The sequence below is a fragment of the Megalops cyprinoides genome, chromosome 7 (assembly GCF_013368585.1).
Source record: "Megalops cyprinoides isolate fMegCyp1 chromosome 7, fMegCyp1.pri, whole genome shotgun sequence".
NCBI classification, from domain to species: domain Eukaryota; kingdom Metazoa; phylum Chordata; class Actinopteri; order Elopiformes; family Megalopidae; genus Megalops; species Megalops cyprinoides.
Window position 1 is genome coordinate 17448021 of NC_050589.1, and position 16666 is coordinate 17464686.

General features: G+C 49.7%; 1 protein-coding gene across 4 annotated transcripts in view; it reads right to left on the reverse strand.

Annotated features, from left to right (window-relative positions):
- si:ch211-218g4.2 (rho GTPase-activating protein 39) overlaps window positions 1-16666 on the reverse strand; it is a 63946-nt gene that overhangs the window by 20276 nt on the left and 27004 nt on the right. For 2 of the 4 annotated variants that reach the window (XM_036533147.1, XM_036533146.1), the window contains exon 3: window positions 384-1797. In XM_036533147.1, the coding sequence (XP_036389040.1) occupies window positions 384-1797 (1414 nt within the window). Of the gene's footprint in view, window positions 1-383; window positions 1798-3056; window positions 3431-12189; window positions 12245-16666 lie in introns of those variants that run through there. The other 2 variants (XM_036533150.1, XM_036533149.1) reach the window with 2 other exon arrangements.

Below are 16666 nucleotides of genomic sequence, written 5' to 3' on the forward strand. Positions count from 1 at the left end.
ACAGTCAGAGCTCCGCAGAGGAGGAGCAGGGGGAGGGAATGACAACTCACACACACACACACATACACACAGATTCCCACATACACACATGTCCAAACATTTATGCACACACAATCACACATACAGACACACATACACATACACCCACAACACACACACACACACACAAACTCCTACATACACACACACCCACAAGTCACACAGACTCCCACATACACACACATCCAAACATCTATGCGCGCACACACACACACACACACACACACACATCCCCAAACATCTATGGACACACATATATGGACAAGTGCATATACAGACACACATACGGACAAACATTCAATCTCATGAACACTACTACATATGCACAGAGGCTTGGGCCATACCTGGGAGGGGGACCTGGGGGGCTCGGGGGAGGACAGGCTGATTTGGCTGGTGACACTTTTCTCGAGGGAGTCCACCTTCTCGTATGTGCGCTTCTGCCGGCCCGTCCCTTCTGACGCCAGCGGGGAGAGGGGCACGTCGCCGTGGCCGCCCGCCCGCGGGTCAGCGCCGGCCCGGTACAGCGAGCGGTTGCTGGCGGTGAGGTCCTCCCGCGATCCTCCACCCCCGCCGGCCCCACCGCGCCCGCCATACTTCTTGAGGGAGTCCAGAGGGGAGCGCGCGCGGGGGATGGAGTTCTCCGACATCTCCGTGTCCAGGCTGGCCTTGCTGCCGCGCACCGTGTTGGAGCGGCCCACCACCGCCCGCATCTCCGCCATCAGCTTCTCGTTGAGGGCGGTGAGCTCGCCGCTGCTGCCCACCGAGCCGGGCCGGCCCTGCCCTGCCAGCTGCCTCCGCCGGTTCTTGCGCCGCAGGCTGGGTGAGGGCCCTGTGGAGTAGCCCGAGTCCTGGTAGGTGACGGTGGCCGGGGCCGGGTACTCCTGCGAGGCCAGGCTGTTCTGCCGGCTGTGCCGCGCCTCCATGCTCTTCAGCACGCTGGCCTCCAGGATCCGCCACGACTGCTTCTTCTCTAGGGAGACCTCCTTCTGCGGCGCCTTGGCAGGCTGCAGCTCGGGCGTGGCGGCCTGGGTGGGCGAGGGTGACGGCGAGGGCGGGCGCGGGCCTGGCTTGGGGGCGCTGGGGTCCACGTTGACCATGTGCTTGATGCACTCCCGGCCAGCGGGGCTATACTCGGTGGCGGAGGGGTTCCTCTTGTGCTTGGAGCCGACGTGCGAGCTGGGGTACTGGAGCAGCTTGGGCTGCTGCTGCTGCTGCTGCTGACCCGGCTTCTGCATGCTGTGCACGGGGGTGAAGTGCGCGGGCGACGGCGAGGCCCGGCTCAGCAGGTGTGCCCCCTCCACCTCCATCTCCACCGGCGGCTCGTCGTAGATGGGCGACTCCATGGGTGGCTCGTCATAGATGGGTGCCGTGGCGCCGTACTGGGGCGACGAGGGCCGGGAGGCGCCCCCCTGTGGCCTGTGGGGGGTCTGGTAGGCGGGGCCAGAAGGGGAGCTGCCGCCACTGCCGGGCATCACCAGGCAGAAGTTTCCGTTGTCCGCCTTCTTCAGGTGGAGTGCCTGCCTGGAGTCCACGGGCGCGGCCATCTTTCCGGAATGGGCGGTTTTGTCGGCCTGACCAGCGTACGTGTAGCCCCCCGACGGCCGGCTGCCGGGAGAGCTCACAACGCTGCTGTTCTTGTGGTGGAGGAGCTGCAGAGCGCTAGCGGGTCCCACTGCCTGGTTCCTGCCAATGCTGTTGACCTTCACCAACATGGCTGCCTTCGACCCAGGAGCTGGCTGCCATCTCTGCGCAGAGTCCCTGTGTTGGGACAAAGAAAAAAAACCTGTCAGAGAGAAGCTTTAACACATATAATCATAAACAATACCACATTTCTGTCAGTTGGATAACTGTAACTTCATTCTGAAGCCTGCTTGTCCAAAATCCTGTACAGAAAAATGCATGGCTAGCACGCCAAAGCTGGCAAGCAGTCCTCCTGTGCATTCTTTAGACTGTTAAAGAGTCAGCTCACTGACCTTCCAAAGCCAACTCTTTCTTTTTTTAAGACAAGCCTCTAAATAGCAGTCGGTCCGAGTAAGTGAAACTGCAGTCACTTCTGTGTGCGGTACAGTGTAACCCACTAAAACCCGCCGCTAGAATCTGCATTGCAGCAATTTAAAGACCTTCTATTCCTGTCTGCTGGTGGCAGGTACAAAATTGTCCTGGTTTTATTTGAGAACAAGGCCACGGTGTGGTTATTGAAGCCCGAAGACGCTTTTTTTTTTTTTTAGGAGACGGTGTTGTGGCGCTGTGAAAAAGGACACCTTTCCAGAGTTCCTGTTTCCATGGTTCACCCTCTCGGTTTGCCAGGACAGTGTGCCGTGTTTGCAGGAGAAACACAACAGGAAACACAGTACGGCGCGTTCAGCAAAAAGGTCAGAACACAGGGACGGAAAAACAGGAATTCGGCAAGCTTCATTCCAAAGTCTCTCTTGCACCCATCCGAACCCCCCGGAATGCTCATGTTTAAATCACAGAGGAGGGAGGAATTTAAACCCTTAATCCGCCATTCTGCTGGATCACGATGGCAGTTTCCCCATCGGGACTCGGCTAACTTTGGATTTCAGACCACAAATCCCAATTATTGGTATAAATCTGTCGGGGCCATTCACACAGCACACAAAGCCTGCCAATCGAATACTGCCTCACGCTCTGGTCTGAGGACTGGCTTCTTTCTCCCAGCAGGACGTCACCCGCAGCTGTATGGAACCTCAGTCCTAAATGATGAAGCTTTCATAACATCCCCATAAATCCACTCCCACGTTCCCCCCTGTACTATCAAAACTGCCACAGGATCAGGAGAGGTTCCATCTCAGATACTGCAGCTCTAAGTGACCCATTTGGCCTCAGTTCCGACATCAGAGAGCACGACTTCTACAGTTCTACACCGACAATAACAGAAAACAGCCTCTACTCAGCTAGACACCTGTGCTATAACATTTGAATCTCTGTGAAGGACACATGCCATACAACCAGCCATATAACCAGTTCTGGTTCTGGAAATCTAAAAGTAAACTTACCCCCACTTGTTCCCTCTTGTGGGCCAGCAAAGCTCTGATGAAATGTGAGGGTCCCACCCGTCTGCTCAGGGGACATGAATAAACCGACCGCAAACAAAAAACCTCAGCTGGGGCTTCCCTGGATGGCTATTTTTACCATGCCGCAAAATTCAGTCCGCAATGCACACCGGTCCTGTTGTGTCAACAGCCTAAGACGAAGGGGCTCTGTTGCCTTAATTACTGGTTGCCACCAGCGCCTAAATGCAATTGTGGAGTTTTGAGAGGACGGAGAAAAGGCGGAGGCAGCTTCAGTTTTCCCAGTTACGGTAGCAAGAATGTGGGCCCTGTAACTCCCCCCCCACTCACACACAGGCACTCACGCACACACACACGCCCCCTTCGTCTTCAGTCTTTGCGCACTGACTTTCGGCATGTGAAACAATACAGCAACAATGCCCTTGAGGCCTGCACTCCACACTGACCCACAGCGCTTCCTCCCTCTCTCTCTCTCTCCCTCTCTGTCCCCTTCTCCCTCCCTCTCCCTCTCCCTCTCCCTTCTCCTTGCATTGTGGTCCGACCCACCCATTGTGGCTCCTATCGTGCTGTTCCAAATGTCAACAATCTTTTCAAACTGCTAAGCAAACACGGTGCCCTGGCCAATAAACAACTGCAGCTCCGGGGACGGGTGAAGCCCCGCAGCACCGCTATCTAGCAGGAACATTAGGGCATTAGCTGAGATGTGGCAACAGAGCGATCCGCTTGTTTACAGCTGAGCACAGATAACGCCGAGTGGAAGCAGATAGCGCAGCATTGTGAAGTTCCTTGCCGTCTGTGCCCTGAACAAGGACCTTGATACCAGCTGTGTTGGCTTTCACACACAAGTGTGAACCTCATAAATGTGTTCCGCCGGGAAGAGCAAATTATTAGGGCACTAAACCAGGTCTAAACCTGAAAGTCAGGTCTGCTTGATACTATAATGCTGAGTCACTAACAGCATAGGGTTGACAGGAGTTCTCTGAGTGGAAACTACTGTTTGGATGAGCACTGACAACGTTTGCACTCAGTACAGACACAGGGAAAAATGTGAATAAACGTCTGGGAAACAAACAGGAACCCTGCTGCCATTCTGAATATCGATCAAAAGCCCACACAAACTGTATTTATGTCACTGATGCAGACTGCTGCTGCGCTAATGCAACCGCTGGATGCTGAGAGAGGGGGCTGGAGGCCTGTCAGCAAAGGGGGTCCTGGGGGAGGGTCTGTTTGAAAGTTCAAAGGACGTCTCTCTCCGCAGCACAAACAGGAAATACCATCACAGAGTTCACATCGGCAAGAGGCAGAAAAGGGCCAAGCGACTGATGGAGCTGAGATCGGGAAACATAAATAAACATATACACTGTATGTATGGATATGCTCACTCACCCAGACACACAAAAAGCAAAATCTCTCATGTACCAAAACATCGCACAAACCGCCACAAATTCCAGCTAATGTCAACAGCAGGGCTCCTACGCTGGAAAATGAGGCAAAAAAAGAAACCAAGTCCAATGTGATGATGACTTTAACTGAAGAATAAGTAGGGGCCCTCGTGCAAAATTATGATTGGACTGTGAGATATTGGTGGTGGGACTACTGGGGGTGTCACACGAAGGCTGGAGTCGCTGTTCCAAAGACAACAGTCTCTGCTCTTAACCACAGAGCTGAGAGGGAAGATCATGTGAACTCTCCCTTTCACCTACTGAGATGGCTTGATTTCTGATTATTTGGACTTACCAACACAAGGTGAAGAATGAAACTCATAACCTCCCCACACTTCTTCCTCCCAACAAAGACATCTAATACCTCACCTCGTCCAGGACATTTTTTAAACTGTTAAAAACATGCACATGTTTATAAAAGGCCATACCACTACAAGTGTAAGTTTATGTGCAAAATACACAGTATTCATAAACAGTGTATTGACAACTATGTTAAATTTCAAGCTTTTATGTTTAAATTCAAGCTTGTTTAAGCTATTTATGTATGTTGATCTTTCAGAGCCACCTTTTTTCACCACGTTAGACATCCTGCTTTGGATCCAAGGAAACAGACGAGACAGAACATTTACATTACACGCTGAAAGATGAGAATGCAGAAGAGTCAGGCCCTCTCCGTGGGAGAGGTTCTTCCTGAGATGAGCTCACTCTGCTGATATATAACAGGAAGAATAAGTCAGCCAGTCCCATAGTGCAAGGGTGAGGGGTAAGGTGGGGGCAGGACTTCATGGCCTCACTTCTGTGTGATCTGCAAACGCCCCCCCCTCTTTTCTTCTTAATGGACTTCCTGTGTGGGACAGGGGGAGAATCCTTATCCCTCCTCTGGCAGTGGAACCTTTTCAGCAGCGCTAATGTGTAACTGGTAAATTGGTACTTCACACCGCCGGCTTCCTCAGTCCCACACACTGTGTCCCTCTCCAAGGGCTTCCTGCATGGATAGCGCACACACACACACACACACACACACACACACACACACACACACACACACACACAATGCTGCTGGCCAGACACCAGCCAGTGACTCCCCATAAAGTCTCCCCCATAAGTCTAATGCTGGAAGACATGAGTTTAATGATTGCCCGATTAATACAGAAATTAGACCACAACACATCCACATTTCTGTGTATTTGTGTGTGAAGCTTTACAGAACAGTGAGAGTTACATAGGCAGCTGACAGTGCGTGCTGTGGGACCTCCTTCACTGAAAATGTCAAATGAAACACTTTGCTGCAATGGCCAATATTGACCCCGGTTGATAACAGATTTGCCACAGCTCGGTCATCCCGGCTGTTCGGAAAATGACCTCCGACTGCTGCCAAAAGGGAGAAATGCATTCCAGTCTGGATAATTCCTTGCTTTGATGACTTTGACGACGACTGTGACGGCAAAACCGACGCGGGGAGGACGCCTCAGGCGCAACAACAGCTCTCGCAGGAAAAGGGAAAGCTTGTACTTTTGAAACTCGCATTGGCTGTTTATACTCAAAGCAGAAAGCGGCCAATTGTTTGCCCCCTGAAGCGTGACCAGGTGGTGAGCCGGTGCTGCAAATGCATATTTTCTCTCTCAGTAGGAACTGGCAGCATCTTCACCGGTGGAACAGTAGCATTACATACATCCTCTCCTTCCACAACTAACAATTTACATTTACTAACAGAAACCTGCATAAATTACAGAACTGTGAGCTGAAACCTGAACATAGTTTTTTTCTCAGAACTTTCGGATGGAAACCAGACCAACCGGTGTATAATAAACAGACAAACATGCCCTGCTGAATGTTGTTTTTTTTATGTTTGTAGTTCCACAGGTGAGGTATGTGCTGTTTGCTGTTGTCAGTGTGAAGTGTATGCTGGTTTACAGCCTGAGGCAACTGCAAGGCACCCAAGTATAAAGGACACCGAGGTGATTGCAGTACAAAGCACACTCTCAATCTGATCCACATGAGACCAACAGCCTATTAACAGGTGCTGCGGCTTCAGGAGTGAAGTCGGTGTGGTACTACTGCTCTGCCCCACTGTGGGAGGGGGGTGTGTACAACAGCAGCTGTATACTACTGATTATCTGCAATAATCCCCCCCAGCACCTGAATCCCTATCCGCAGTCCAAGCCTCCACAGAGAGGGAAATGAAGAGTGTATTTGCATGTAACATAAGGAAAGTATTTGCTTACAATTACTCAGGTCTGCACTCACACAAGAGAGGTCAGGTATTTTTCCTTTCGAAAGGAGGGCAACAATAACACATGGTGCAGCAGGGCTGATGAGGACTATGCTGTACAGTATATTCACTATCTATATATAGGGTTGACAGCGCAGCAGCTGGAGAAACATCCCTGCTAATTTGCAGCCATTGGACGGGAAGGTGGTTATGGAAAACGTGGTGGGGGAGTGCACGTCAGGCCCAGATCACATGCTCCACGGGCCGCTTTGTTCTCGGGGCTGGGAGCTAGCCTCTTTGGCTCTAATCCTATTTGGCCGAAAGAATCCGAGGATGAGGCTTACAGTTCAGCCAGAGCTGAAACCAACACCAGGGAAATAGGGTTACACACTTTTCCCATGTTCTCCATTTTATGACAGAATTTTACAGCTTCAGCTGTCCGCCGCAGACATCCTCCGTGAGTGTTTCCGTACGTTAAAGACTTTGTCGAGTCCCACACTCGCATTGTTTAATGCCGCTCAGAGGGAACTTCCGCCTACATGCGGCCAGGCAGCTTCAAACCTCGGCGCGGGGCACTCCAGTTGGAAGTGTAAACCATTTAAGAACCGGGTCAAGAATTCCACCGCCCACTTGACCTTTCCAATGAAAAGCATCTGCTTCTTTACACATACGGCGTGGACAGCAAATCCACAGGGCACTTGACCCGAATCAGTGGTTTTGATGGCGGTAGGAGTTAAGCAAAGAGAGAGGGAGAGGACGACACAGCTGTGAGGTAGCTGCAGACCCTGCTGGTGTTTTCACGAGGGAGGCCCTGCGGCGTTATGGTCAGACTCCAGGCCAACCGCCGGGGTGAAGGAAGGGAGTGGTTTCCCCTATGGCCCGAGCTCCGTCCTCGACAGTCACAAGGTTCAGATTAGAGGGACAATGGCCGCAAGATCAGTGCCAGCATCCTAAACAGGTGTCTGGCACTCGGCTCCGCAGTCCTCTGCAGCTAGGGAGGGGGAGAGCCGGCCCAGGGAGGGGCAAACAAAGAAAAGGGGGACGGGTCCTGAGGATATCGGTCATGGGAAAGTCCATGAAGATGATTTGAATTGACTTTGGAATTCCTCGTTTTTGGAGGCTTCAGCAGGCCCTGGATGTGAACTGCACAACACAACACATTGCATTTTGTCATCTGGCAGGCGGTCTTAGCCAGAGCGACTCACAATGAATGTGTACAAAGTGCATCTAATAAAGTTGCAAGTTTCGGTCCAAGTCCTTAAAGACAGCCCTCGGCTTCCTATTGGTGGCGGATGCTAAGCCAACATATGCTTGGGCTCGGCTACAAGTCAAGGCTGGTTACGACAACAGAACATTTTTTACTGCCACTCTTTCTGTTAAATCTAACTTTCACAGTGTCTTCATGAGCACAGCATTATCTCTGCAAGCAATTTATGAACAACTGTACTGCATCATGATGGTTCAGGTGCATTGATAATGTACACCTTATGTACAAAGTGTAAGTGAAAAAGTGAGCTGTTTAAAGTGGTAATGCTATGCTCATGAAGGTGTTGCGTGCTAATGTTTATGAAGTATATTGTATGCAGGCCTAATGAAGTTAAACCTTATATTAAGTCTGACGCATTTTTATGATTGTTTGAAAATGGAAAATGGAAAATGAAAAAATACTTATGATGTACTGCTAAGTGTCTTCCCCTGACTCTGGATTTTTACATATCTTCATAAATATTATAGCCTATATACTTATGATCTTATGATCTGTCATATATTTCTGCAGACACTTCCATATACATGTGTGTACTTTTATGGGCCGTGACTGGGGTGCAATCTTTGAAGCTGAGAGGAGGCAAATGAAGTTAAAGTGCTTAGAAACTTCAGTAACTCAATTTTGGATATGGAGGGACAAATTACATTTGCAGTCATGGAGTTTCAATTTGTTCCAGGCAGCCATGGTATCTTGGCTCCAGGCTTTCTCGATGTCCATTTTCTTGAACAGAGCGTGTCTGGGGAGGAATAAGTAAATGTCCCCCATTTGTTTTTCAGGCTTCTCTCCCCAAAATAAATGCCAGCAATCCACACAGACGCGCAAACATACTCAGTAAATGAGTCATCGGGGTAAACTGGGAATTGGGAAGTACCCCTCATATTCACCCACCCCAGGGAATGGGGAGGTGGGATTTTGCTCAGGACTTCCCAAATAGCACAGCAACAGGAAGGGGAAGAATCTACAAGCCAGACACTGAGAACACAATCACACCTGTGAGGGGTGTATGAGATCACACTCAGAAAGAGCGAAACTCCTTCTGGATCCCCCCATCAGTCAGAACGCAAGAAAACAGCAAGCATTACAGAAGTAGCATTACTAGTCTAGTAAATACACAGTCAATCAGATGAACTGATCACCCTTTTTAACATCACATTAGCATTCATTTCTCTGCCATTTTTTGGCTGATTCAGACTGGCATGGACACAAAGGTGAGTCATAGGTCTGAGAGTCTAGTCCTCTGGTCCAAAAAGATGGAATACAAGCACCCTAGAGACACTGGAGATGTCAGGAGGGGAGACTGAGTATAATTCATGTACAGGCAGATCGCGTTCATTACATTACATTACATTCATTTAGCAGATGCTCTTATCCTGAGCGGCTTCCAGCACAAAAGAACAGAAGTCTATCCATTCAATGAGCAACAGTGTCAGATCAGGCCAACAACACTCCTAAATCGGTGAGTGTGAGCATAACACTATTCAAGTAATCAACATTCAGCGTTGCTGCACACTCTTCGCTGTGTTCACCTTTGTACTACAATTAATTTTAAAATAATTTGTGCTGGTAGGAGTGCATAGGACATCTACAGACCAAGATAGGGGTACAGTGGACAAAACATTTGGGAACATTTGTGTGTTCTATTTAAGGGAGATAAATAAGAGGGTGTTGTTTGGCCTTGCTGGAGCAGTACAGTCTGGATTATAAGGAAACTATGGGAGGCATCTTCCAGGACGTGCCCTACTGTAAATCGAGCCCGTGCTGGCATGCCAAACTGAGGCTGCAGAAACCGCCATGGAACCCCTAACGTCCAACAACAACTACCGCTCCCCTAGCAATCACAAAAAAAAAATTCTGCAAACTGCCATCTCATCTCTCCCAATCAGGGCTGGACACAGACGTCTCTTTTGAGTGGTTCTGTTGCCGAGCCCCCTTCTGATGTATGATAATAGATTTATCTCTTCCTGCTTGAGGAGGGCAATAAACTGAATCCGAGCACGACGGCCGCACACCACACGGAAAAAAAGGCACTACTTCCATTCGCTCTGTCTCTGTCTCTCTCCCTCTCTGTCTCTCTAATAACTCTCCCCCCTGCAGAGCGCATGTTTAAGATTTCCTCCTCCGGTGACTGGTGAGAGGGGAAGCGGATCTGCAGCTCGGGAAACCAAACCCGGGGAATCTTCCTCCATAAATTACGTCCCCTTGACAGGGTTGTTAAAGGGCGCGGTGGAGGAGAGGGACCGCGGTTCTCCTACGCGGCTCGCTCTGGATCACACAGTGTCCTGTTGCTGAGCTGCGCGGGTCCTGACCTGCGTACGCGGCCTGAGGCGTGCGATGTCCCCGTGGCTGTTCACATCTGTCTCCTCTTCGGTCCTTTCGTGCTTCCCTTCCATCTGTCACTGTGGGCGGCTCGTACCCAATCACCCCCCCCATACTCTCCCCAGACCCGCACAGCTTTCGCACCTGCTGTGAAGAATGCCAGGTATCGCGATTAGAGGAGACAGTGTCGCAGCATGCAGGTACTCTTTAGAAGGGAGACCGGGGGAATGAGTGATAATGGATCTGGGCAACTGCATGGGGAGAACACAAAGGCTAAGGAGGAAAACATCCCTCTGGATCAGATGAGATGAAGAGGCCATTGTCTGCTGGTATTACGCCCATCCATGTCAACAGGACTGGGAGAACGTGTCCTCTATCCCGTGCAAAAACAGTTCCCAATCTTTCCCCGGATCCAGCTCCCCCTCCCCGGCCCTTCAGCAGTGATTAAACCAACACCAGAGTGTCGGGAAGACAGGAAACCCAGTCAGGTCGTATCCCACCCTAGAAAAAACACTGTGCGTGCTGGCTTTTGCATACCCCAGAATGTGAGCAGTGTTGAAGCCCAGTGCTGCCCAGACTGCCTGAAACTAGCCTGCAAGGGTGTCCTTGGAATGGCCACCAGGACAGACAGTGACCTCACTGCAGAATCCTCCCAGACAGACCAGCACAGGGAGACTTGCAGAGACCGCCAAGTAAAAAGATCTAGGCCTTTCCTACCCCTGCTACAGCACACAGGGCTAAAGTCAGGCATGCAGCAGTAAAAAAAAACACAGCAAGCCAAAGCAGGACCTGAAGTCTGTATTCAGGTTTCACACAGTGCAGGGAGACAAGTATCAAAGTCATCCTGGCTCAGAGCAGCTTATGAGCAAAATCTGCATTGATTCACCCTTTGTTGGGATAAGAACAGCAGTGGCTTCTGTCATCTTGAATGCACATTCTCAGAACTGTGAGAATAGTGATGCACTCGAGAAAGTGACATCACCGGCACATCTCATCCAGACACTCTGGCAATCGCCTTTCCACTGTGGAGAGATCTGTATTTTACAGCCATGTCTGATTCAGTAGAGCAAAAGCACTTAGAAGGGATTTACGGTGCTCAGAGTAGCGGTGCACCTAGTTATTCTTCACATGTCACTGAGTCTATTTCCTTTGATCCTCTCATAAAAGATAAAACAACCCCCACTAAGTCATCTCTTTATTTGCTCAGAGACTAATGAAAAATGTTTACATCAGAATGTAATCTAAACAGAAATATTCATATGGCCGCAGATAATGGAAGAATGTGCTTCTCAGATTACTGCCATAAAACCAAATCCTCTTTGTGCGAGATAAGTCAGAAGCTGGGGAAGAGGTATAAAACTCTTTCCTTCTCGCCAGGTTTGTGGCACAATCTCTGCCATTCCCTCTGCTGTCATGAACGCAATGAGGCAATCTGTTATGCCTTTTTCTGTGTGAGGGTGAAATGACATTCCTCAAACATTAATGTCTAACAGCAAACACATGTAGTGAATAAAATGCATTATAGGAGTAAAGCCGACTCTGTCCTTCGCATGAGTTTCCTTTACATAATCGTGCTTTCTCGTCAAGTGATCTTGCCAACCACAACACCCCAAAGTGAAGCATAGCTGCACACTCTTTACGCTTGAGCGCCGTGACTGAAACGGAACCGAAGTGCCTTTAAATCGCAGCTAAGAGCGCCTCCAGACCAGAAACAATTGAATCGTAATTATGACCTGCGATTATGTCTGTTTACACCAAACAAAATTGCGAGTGTAAAGGAAAAAAAAAAAAACCCCGACTTCAAGAAAAAAAAAAACTTTCACATGAACACAGAAAAATGTAACACAACAACTGCATGCTGGAACAGCCTGTCATACTCACCTCCCTCAGGTCCTGTGTCACACTAACTCACAAAGCCACTTCAGATAGAACAAGCTGAGGCAAACATTAACGAGTGCCTTGCCGTGTGTTCCTCCTTACGTGCACTCCTCTCGCCAATGATCAAAGGGGCAGGACCCACAAAAGGCACTGCGTTCGGGTGGCGGACCCGTGAGACAACCCATATGTCACTGCAGTGTGAGCGTCCCCTCGCAAGGAAAGCCTGATTAGGGGACGGATTAAAAAAGAAAAAAAAGGGACAGCGGTCACACAAGATCCCCTCTGATAGGAAAACGATCCAAAAGCTGTCTATTGTTCCTCTGTGTCCCGTCCCTAGGGGTCCGCTGAAGAGAGAGAGAGAGGCTGGATGTGTGTTCCCACTCCACGCCGGCCCGGGCCCCACTCACCTTCACGCTGAGCAGACCAGGGGCTGAGAGGGTTTGGCCAGCGGCCCTGCGGTTAGCGTAGCAGGAGCTGTGGTGGGGGGGGGGGGGGGGGGGGGGGGGGGCGCACAAGGAGCGGTTCTCTCACCCCAGGAGCGGGTGCAGGGATGGGAGAGGCGAGTGGGGGGCGGCGCTCCAGTCCATGTCAGCGGGTCTCTAGCGTCGGGGCCGCCCAGGGGCGCACCCTTTTAGGATCCGCGGGCTCCGGCTGCAGCCCCTGCCTAATTCCTCTGGCAGCACTACATGTGCGTCTAAAATAAGACCGGCGAGGGCTAGAATTCCTTCCCCGGTTTTAATTGTGTTAAGGCTCCTGATTTAGTTTTATGAAGAGAAGGCTGGCCATGCACACCCACAGAGACACACAGGGGTGGGTGGGGTGTGTGGAAGGGCAAGAAAGGAGGGAGAGAAATTGACAGAAAGACAGAGCTTCTATGTGGTTAGAAGGAACTCCACGGCCTCTTGAGTGGTGTCAATCACCGCACAGTCAGGTGTGCCAATAGCTAAACCTGACTGCCCAGAAACACTTAACAAGGGAATGTGTGTTCCCATTTAAGGCTGATTCCATTACTTCAAGACAAAAAAACTGAGAGCCACCTTCAATTCATTAAAGTCTGCCGGTCAGACGCTTGGCACCGAAACACTCAGCAAGTTCAGGGTTCCTCTCATGCATGTTAGGAAAGCAGTAATTAGGGAAAGAAAATGAGTCCTAATGGGATGCCTCTGAGGGTGCTCATCTTTAACAGCTGAAGAACCAAGTCATGCCATTTCTATACATTTATGAGTCAAGACCGGTTTCTACAGAATTTTTTCCCCCTCATTTCCTCAAACAATTAAGGGCTGCTCATCATCACAAACGGCATGGAAAGACAATGACATCATCGAGTGTGAAGGCAATAATCACAAGAATGTGATGGTTTCTATTTATTAAGCACGACCAAAGTTCCCCAATTTAAAAAAAAGCCCCACAGCCAGGGTTAAAGTCTGACCCTCTTCCTGGATGGGGATTTTAACAATCTAGTGGCACTAGGGATGGTTGAAAAAATACTTCCCCTAACAGTAAGAGAAGCTCTATTTCAGTCATGAACATTTTACAATCCATCATCCCCTTTCCTGTAAATCAGCATTTTCAGTATCTGCTGCTCACAGTGCATAGGCAGGGGTAACCAAGTCTGACTTGAATAGATCTGTCTTTCTTCTTTTTTTAGGCATTTAGTCAATTTCATGTTTCTATAAATGGTATTCACATTTGTTTCGTAATCTGACTGCATCTGTCCAGTCTGAGGCAGGCTAAAAACTGCACTCCTTAGCTGGCAAATTGGTGTCTGTAAGGAAAGTTATGTTTTGTAACGGCTGTTCTTTGTGTTGGTTGTTTGTGACTGGTTTACTAATTTCATTACACCAGTAAACCCTTTAATTCACCCCAGACTAAACAGCAAATTGTATTTCAGCATAACATGGTACAGACATCTCAGACCCCCCACCCCCTCTCTCAGCAGAACCAGAGGATGGAACAGAGAACATCATCAGCCCCTGAGTCCCAGAGCGGTCGCCTCATGTCACATTGCCAGCGAGGGGATTTCACTTCTTTTACTTTCATAAACAGCCCCGTGTGAAAAACATTCGTTCCAGCTGCTCTAGTTGAAAAAAAGAGGAGTGACATCTCCTGAGAGAAAGGTCAGCGACCTTTGTGCGGCCCTTCAGTCCAAATTGGATCAAATTCACTTGGGGTGACCCGTGATGACAGAGCAGCAGCAGAGAGTGATACGTACACGGGGAGTTTTGGTATTTTCCAGATGAGTCAAGCAGGGTCAAATTCCAGTCACATGAGATAAAAGGCAGCCAATATGCAATAAATACAATTCTTGTTTGTCATTGATTAGGAGAAGTGACTAAACAGGCACTACGTCATACCAGGCAAGGACTGCTGGGTAAAGATCACTGAATTCAAATAAAAAACTTCAGTCAAAACCAGTAACAAATGAAAATGAAGCCCTGCCTTTTAGATTAATAGCTTTCAGAAGAAATATCCTGAATCCAGCATTTGAAATTGCTGACTTACCACCCCCATCAGACAAATCCTACATCTTTTGTCTGAGGCGCTCAGACTCTAGCAGGGTGTTGAATACACCAGACTGACATTTTGAAGGTAACCATCACTGACGTACGGGACAGAGATGAACTCCTTGCTCCTAGGCCCATGACGCTGATGGGAAAAGCAGGGATCTGGGCTGAAAGGGTAGGCCCTGCACGGTGGACACGGCCGCAGCTTGTTTCCGGCAGGCTGTAACTCGACGCTGACAGTTCTGTACGGGAACTCTGGGACGGTGGCGCGAGGTGAAGGCCCATTTAGTGAGTCAACTGGGGGGGCTGAACTTTCCAGCTTTGCTCCTCTTACACACGCATGCACACACACGCGCACACACATATGCTTCTTTGTTTGGCACAGAGTGTGAGGGCTCTAATGACCGGCGCAATCCCAGCTGTCATCCACGGGTGCCCGGAATGATCTGCCCGAAGGGCCCTGCGTGTTAAGCTAAATCCAGGAGCACTCCTCTAAGTGCCAAAAGGAAGCGGCCCTTTCGCCCTTTCCATTACACCACCGCAGAGAAAGGGTAGCCCTCCCTTTGGGCCAATTGGCCTAGTTAACCCTGCCCGGGACGCGGGGACCCCCAGTCAAAAACGCTTCCACGCCGGGGGCTGAGGGGAGCTCAAGTGCGGAGAGTTTATTTTAAGGGCTGACAGAAAACCTACCGCTCGACATCCACTCCAGGGGCTTTGCGTTTTCACTCTGCCATTTTTCTCTGAGGGAAGGTGGGAATGACTGGGATCAACTGTTACCCATATATGGGTCGCGGCCACCGCGAGCACGGTCTAATCTGCGCGCAGCAGTGATTTTAGCGAGAGGAAGAGGGTGGATAAAACTAAGTCACATTTTCCCCTCACGCAGTGCGGCCGGTTCCACCACAAGTGTCTGGTGCTCCCCACCATAGCTCCTCACCGTCGACCCACACCTTTCCACTTACTGAGGCGCTCAGTTGTTTTAAATAAAAAAAGCAGACCAGCTCTCTCAGAGAACACAAGGTAGCTGAATAAGACCAGTGTGGCATGGGGCCAGGGATAAAGATGGACTGTCTGGGATCTGGTTACACAGGAGGGGGGGGTTGTTGGGGGGTTGACATGGGCAGGGCTGTGAACCAGCACATGTGACAGTGTATTAAACATGCTGTTTCGGTATCTTACTGGGCAGACTTTATTCGGCAGAGAAAGGGAAATAGGATGTGCTTCTACATGACTGGAACGTCATGGCCTCTGCACACGCCAGCGTTTTATTTAAGTGCTACCGTGCAAGTCACCTGCCCTGCAAAGTCAAAGTGAGTTTGACGTCATGCTCTAGAGAGGAGTAGTCAGGATTATGAACGCAATCTGCACTCGCCAGCCCCAGACCTTTTGAAATCTTAATCTTCTACACTCTAAATGAGTGCCAAATATACTGAGGCATAATATGAACCCTGATGGCACAAAACAAAAAACAAAAAGTGCTTCCTAACTTGTAATGTAAGTCAGAACTGCCCAGGAAACTTGTGAGTAACACACAAGCTTTTCCATCACAGGTGATGGAATGTACATTTGTGTGGACTTTTGAGTAAATTCATCAGTGGCTGAGTCTTCTTCAGAGCAATCCACCCGATGGGCTAGCCCCATTCTCAGACAGTCTCAGCCCTGGCTAATTGCACACTGCTAACAGGATTGACGGGACTCCTCCATCAAGGCCCAGGCAGAGATTTCATGGAGACGCGGCGACTGAACGATCTCATTACAGACTGGTTACAATCTCATTACGCACAGTTTCAAAGGGCTGTTCCAGTGTCAGCACCGCTCCTAAACAGTTTGGGTTATCTCTCTTTCACCGTCCTTCTCTCTCCTCTCCCTCCCTCCTTCTCTCTCTGTTTACTTTCGAATTACAACACGCAGGACGGAAAGTTGACCGTATTTGACTCAGACTGAAAACTGAGAATGCGCCAAATAAATTTAGGCCT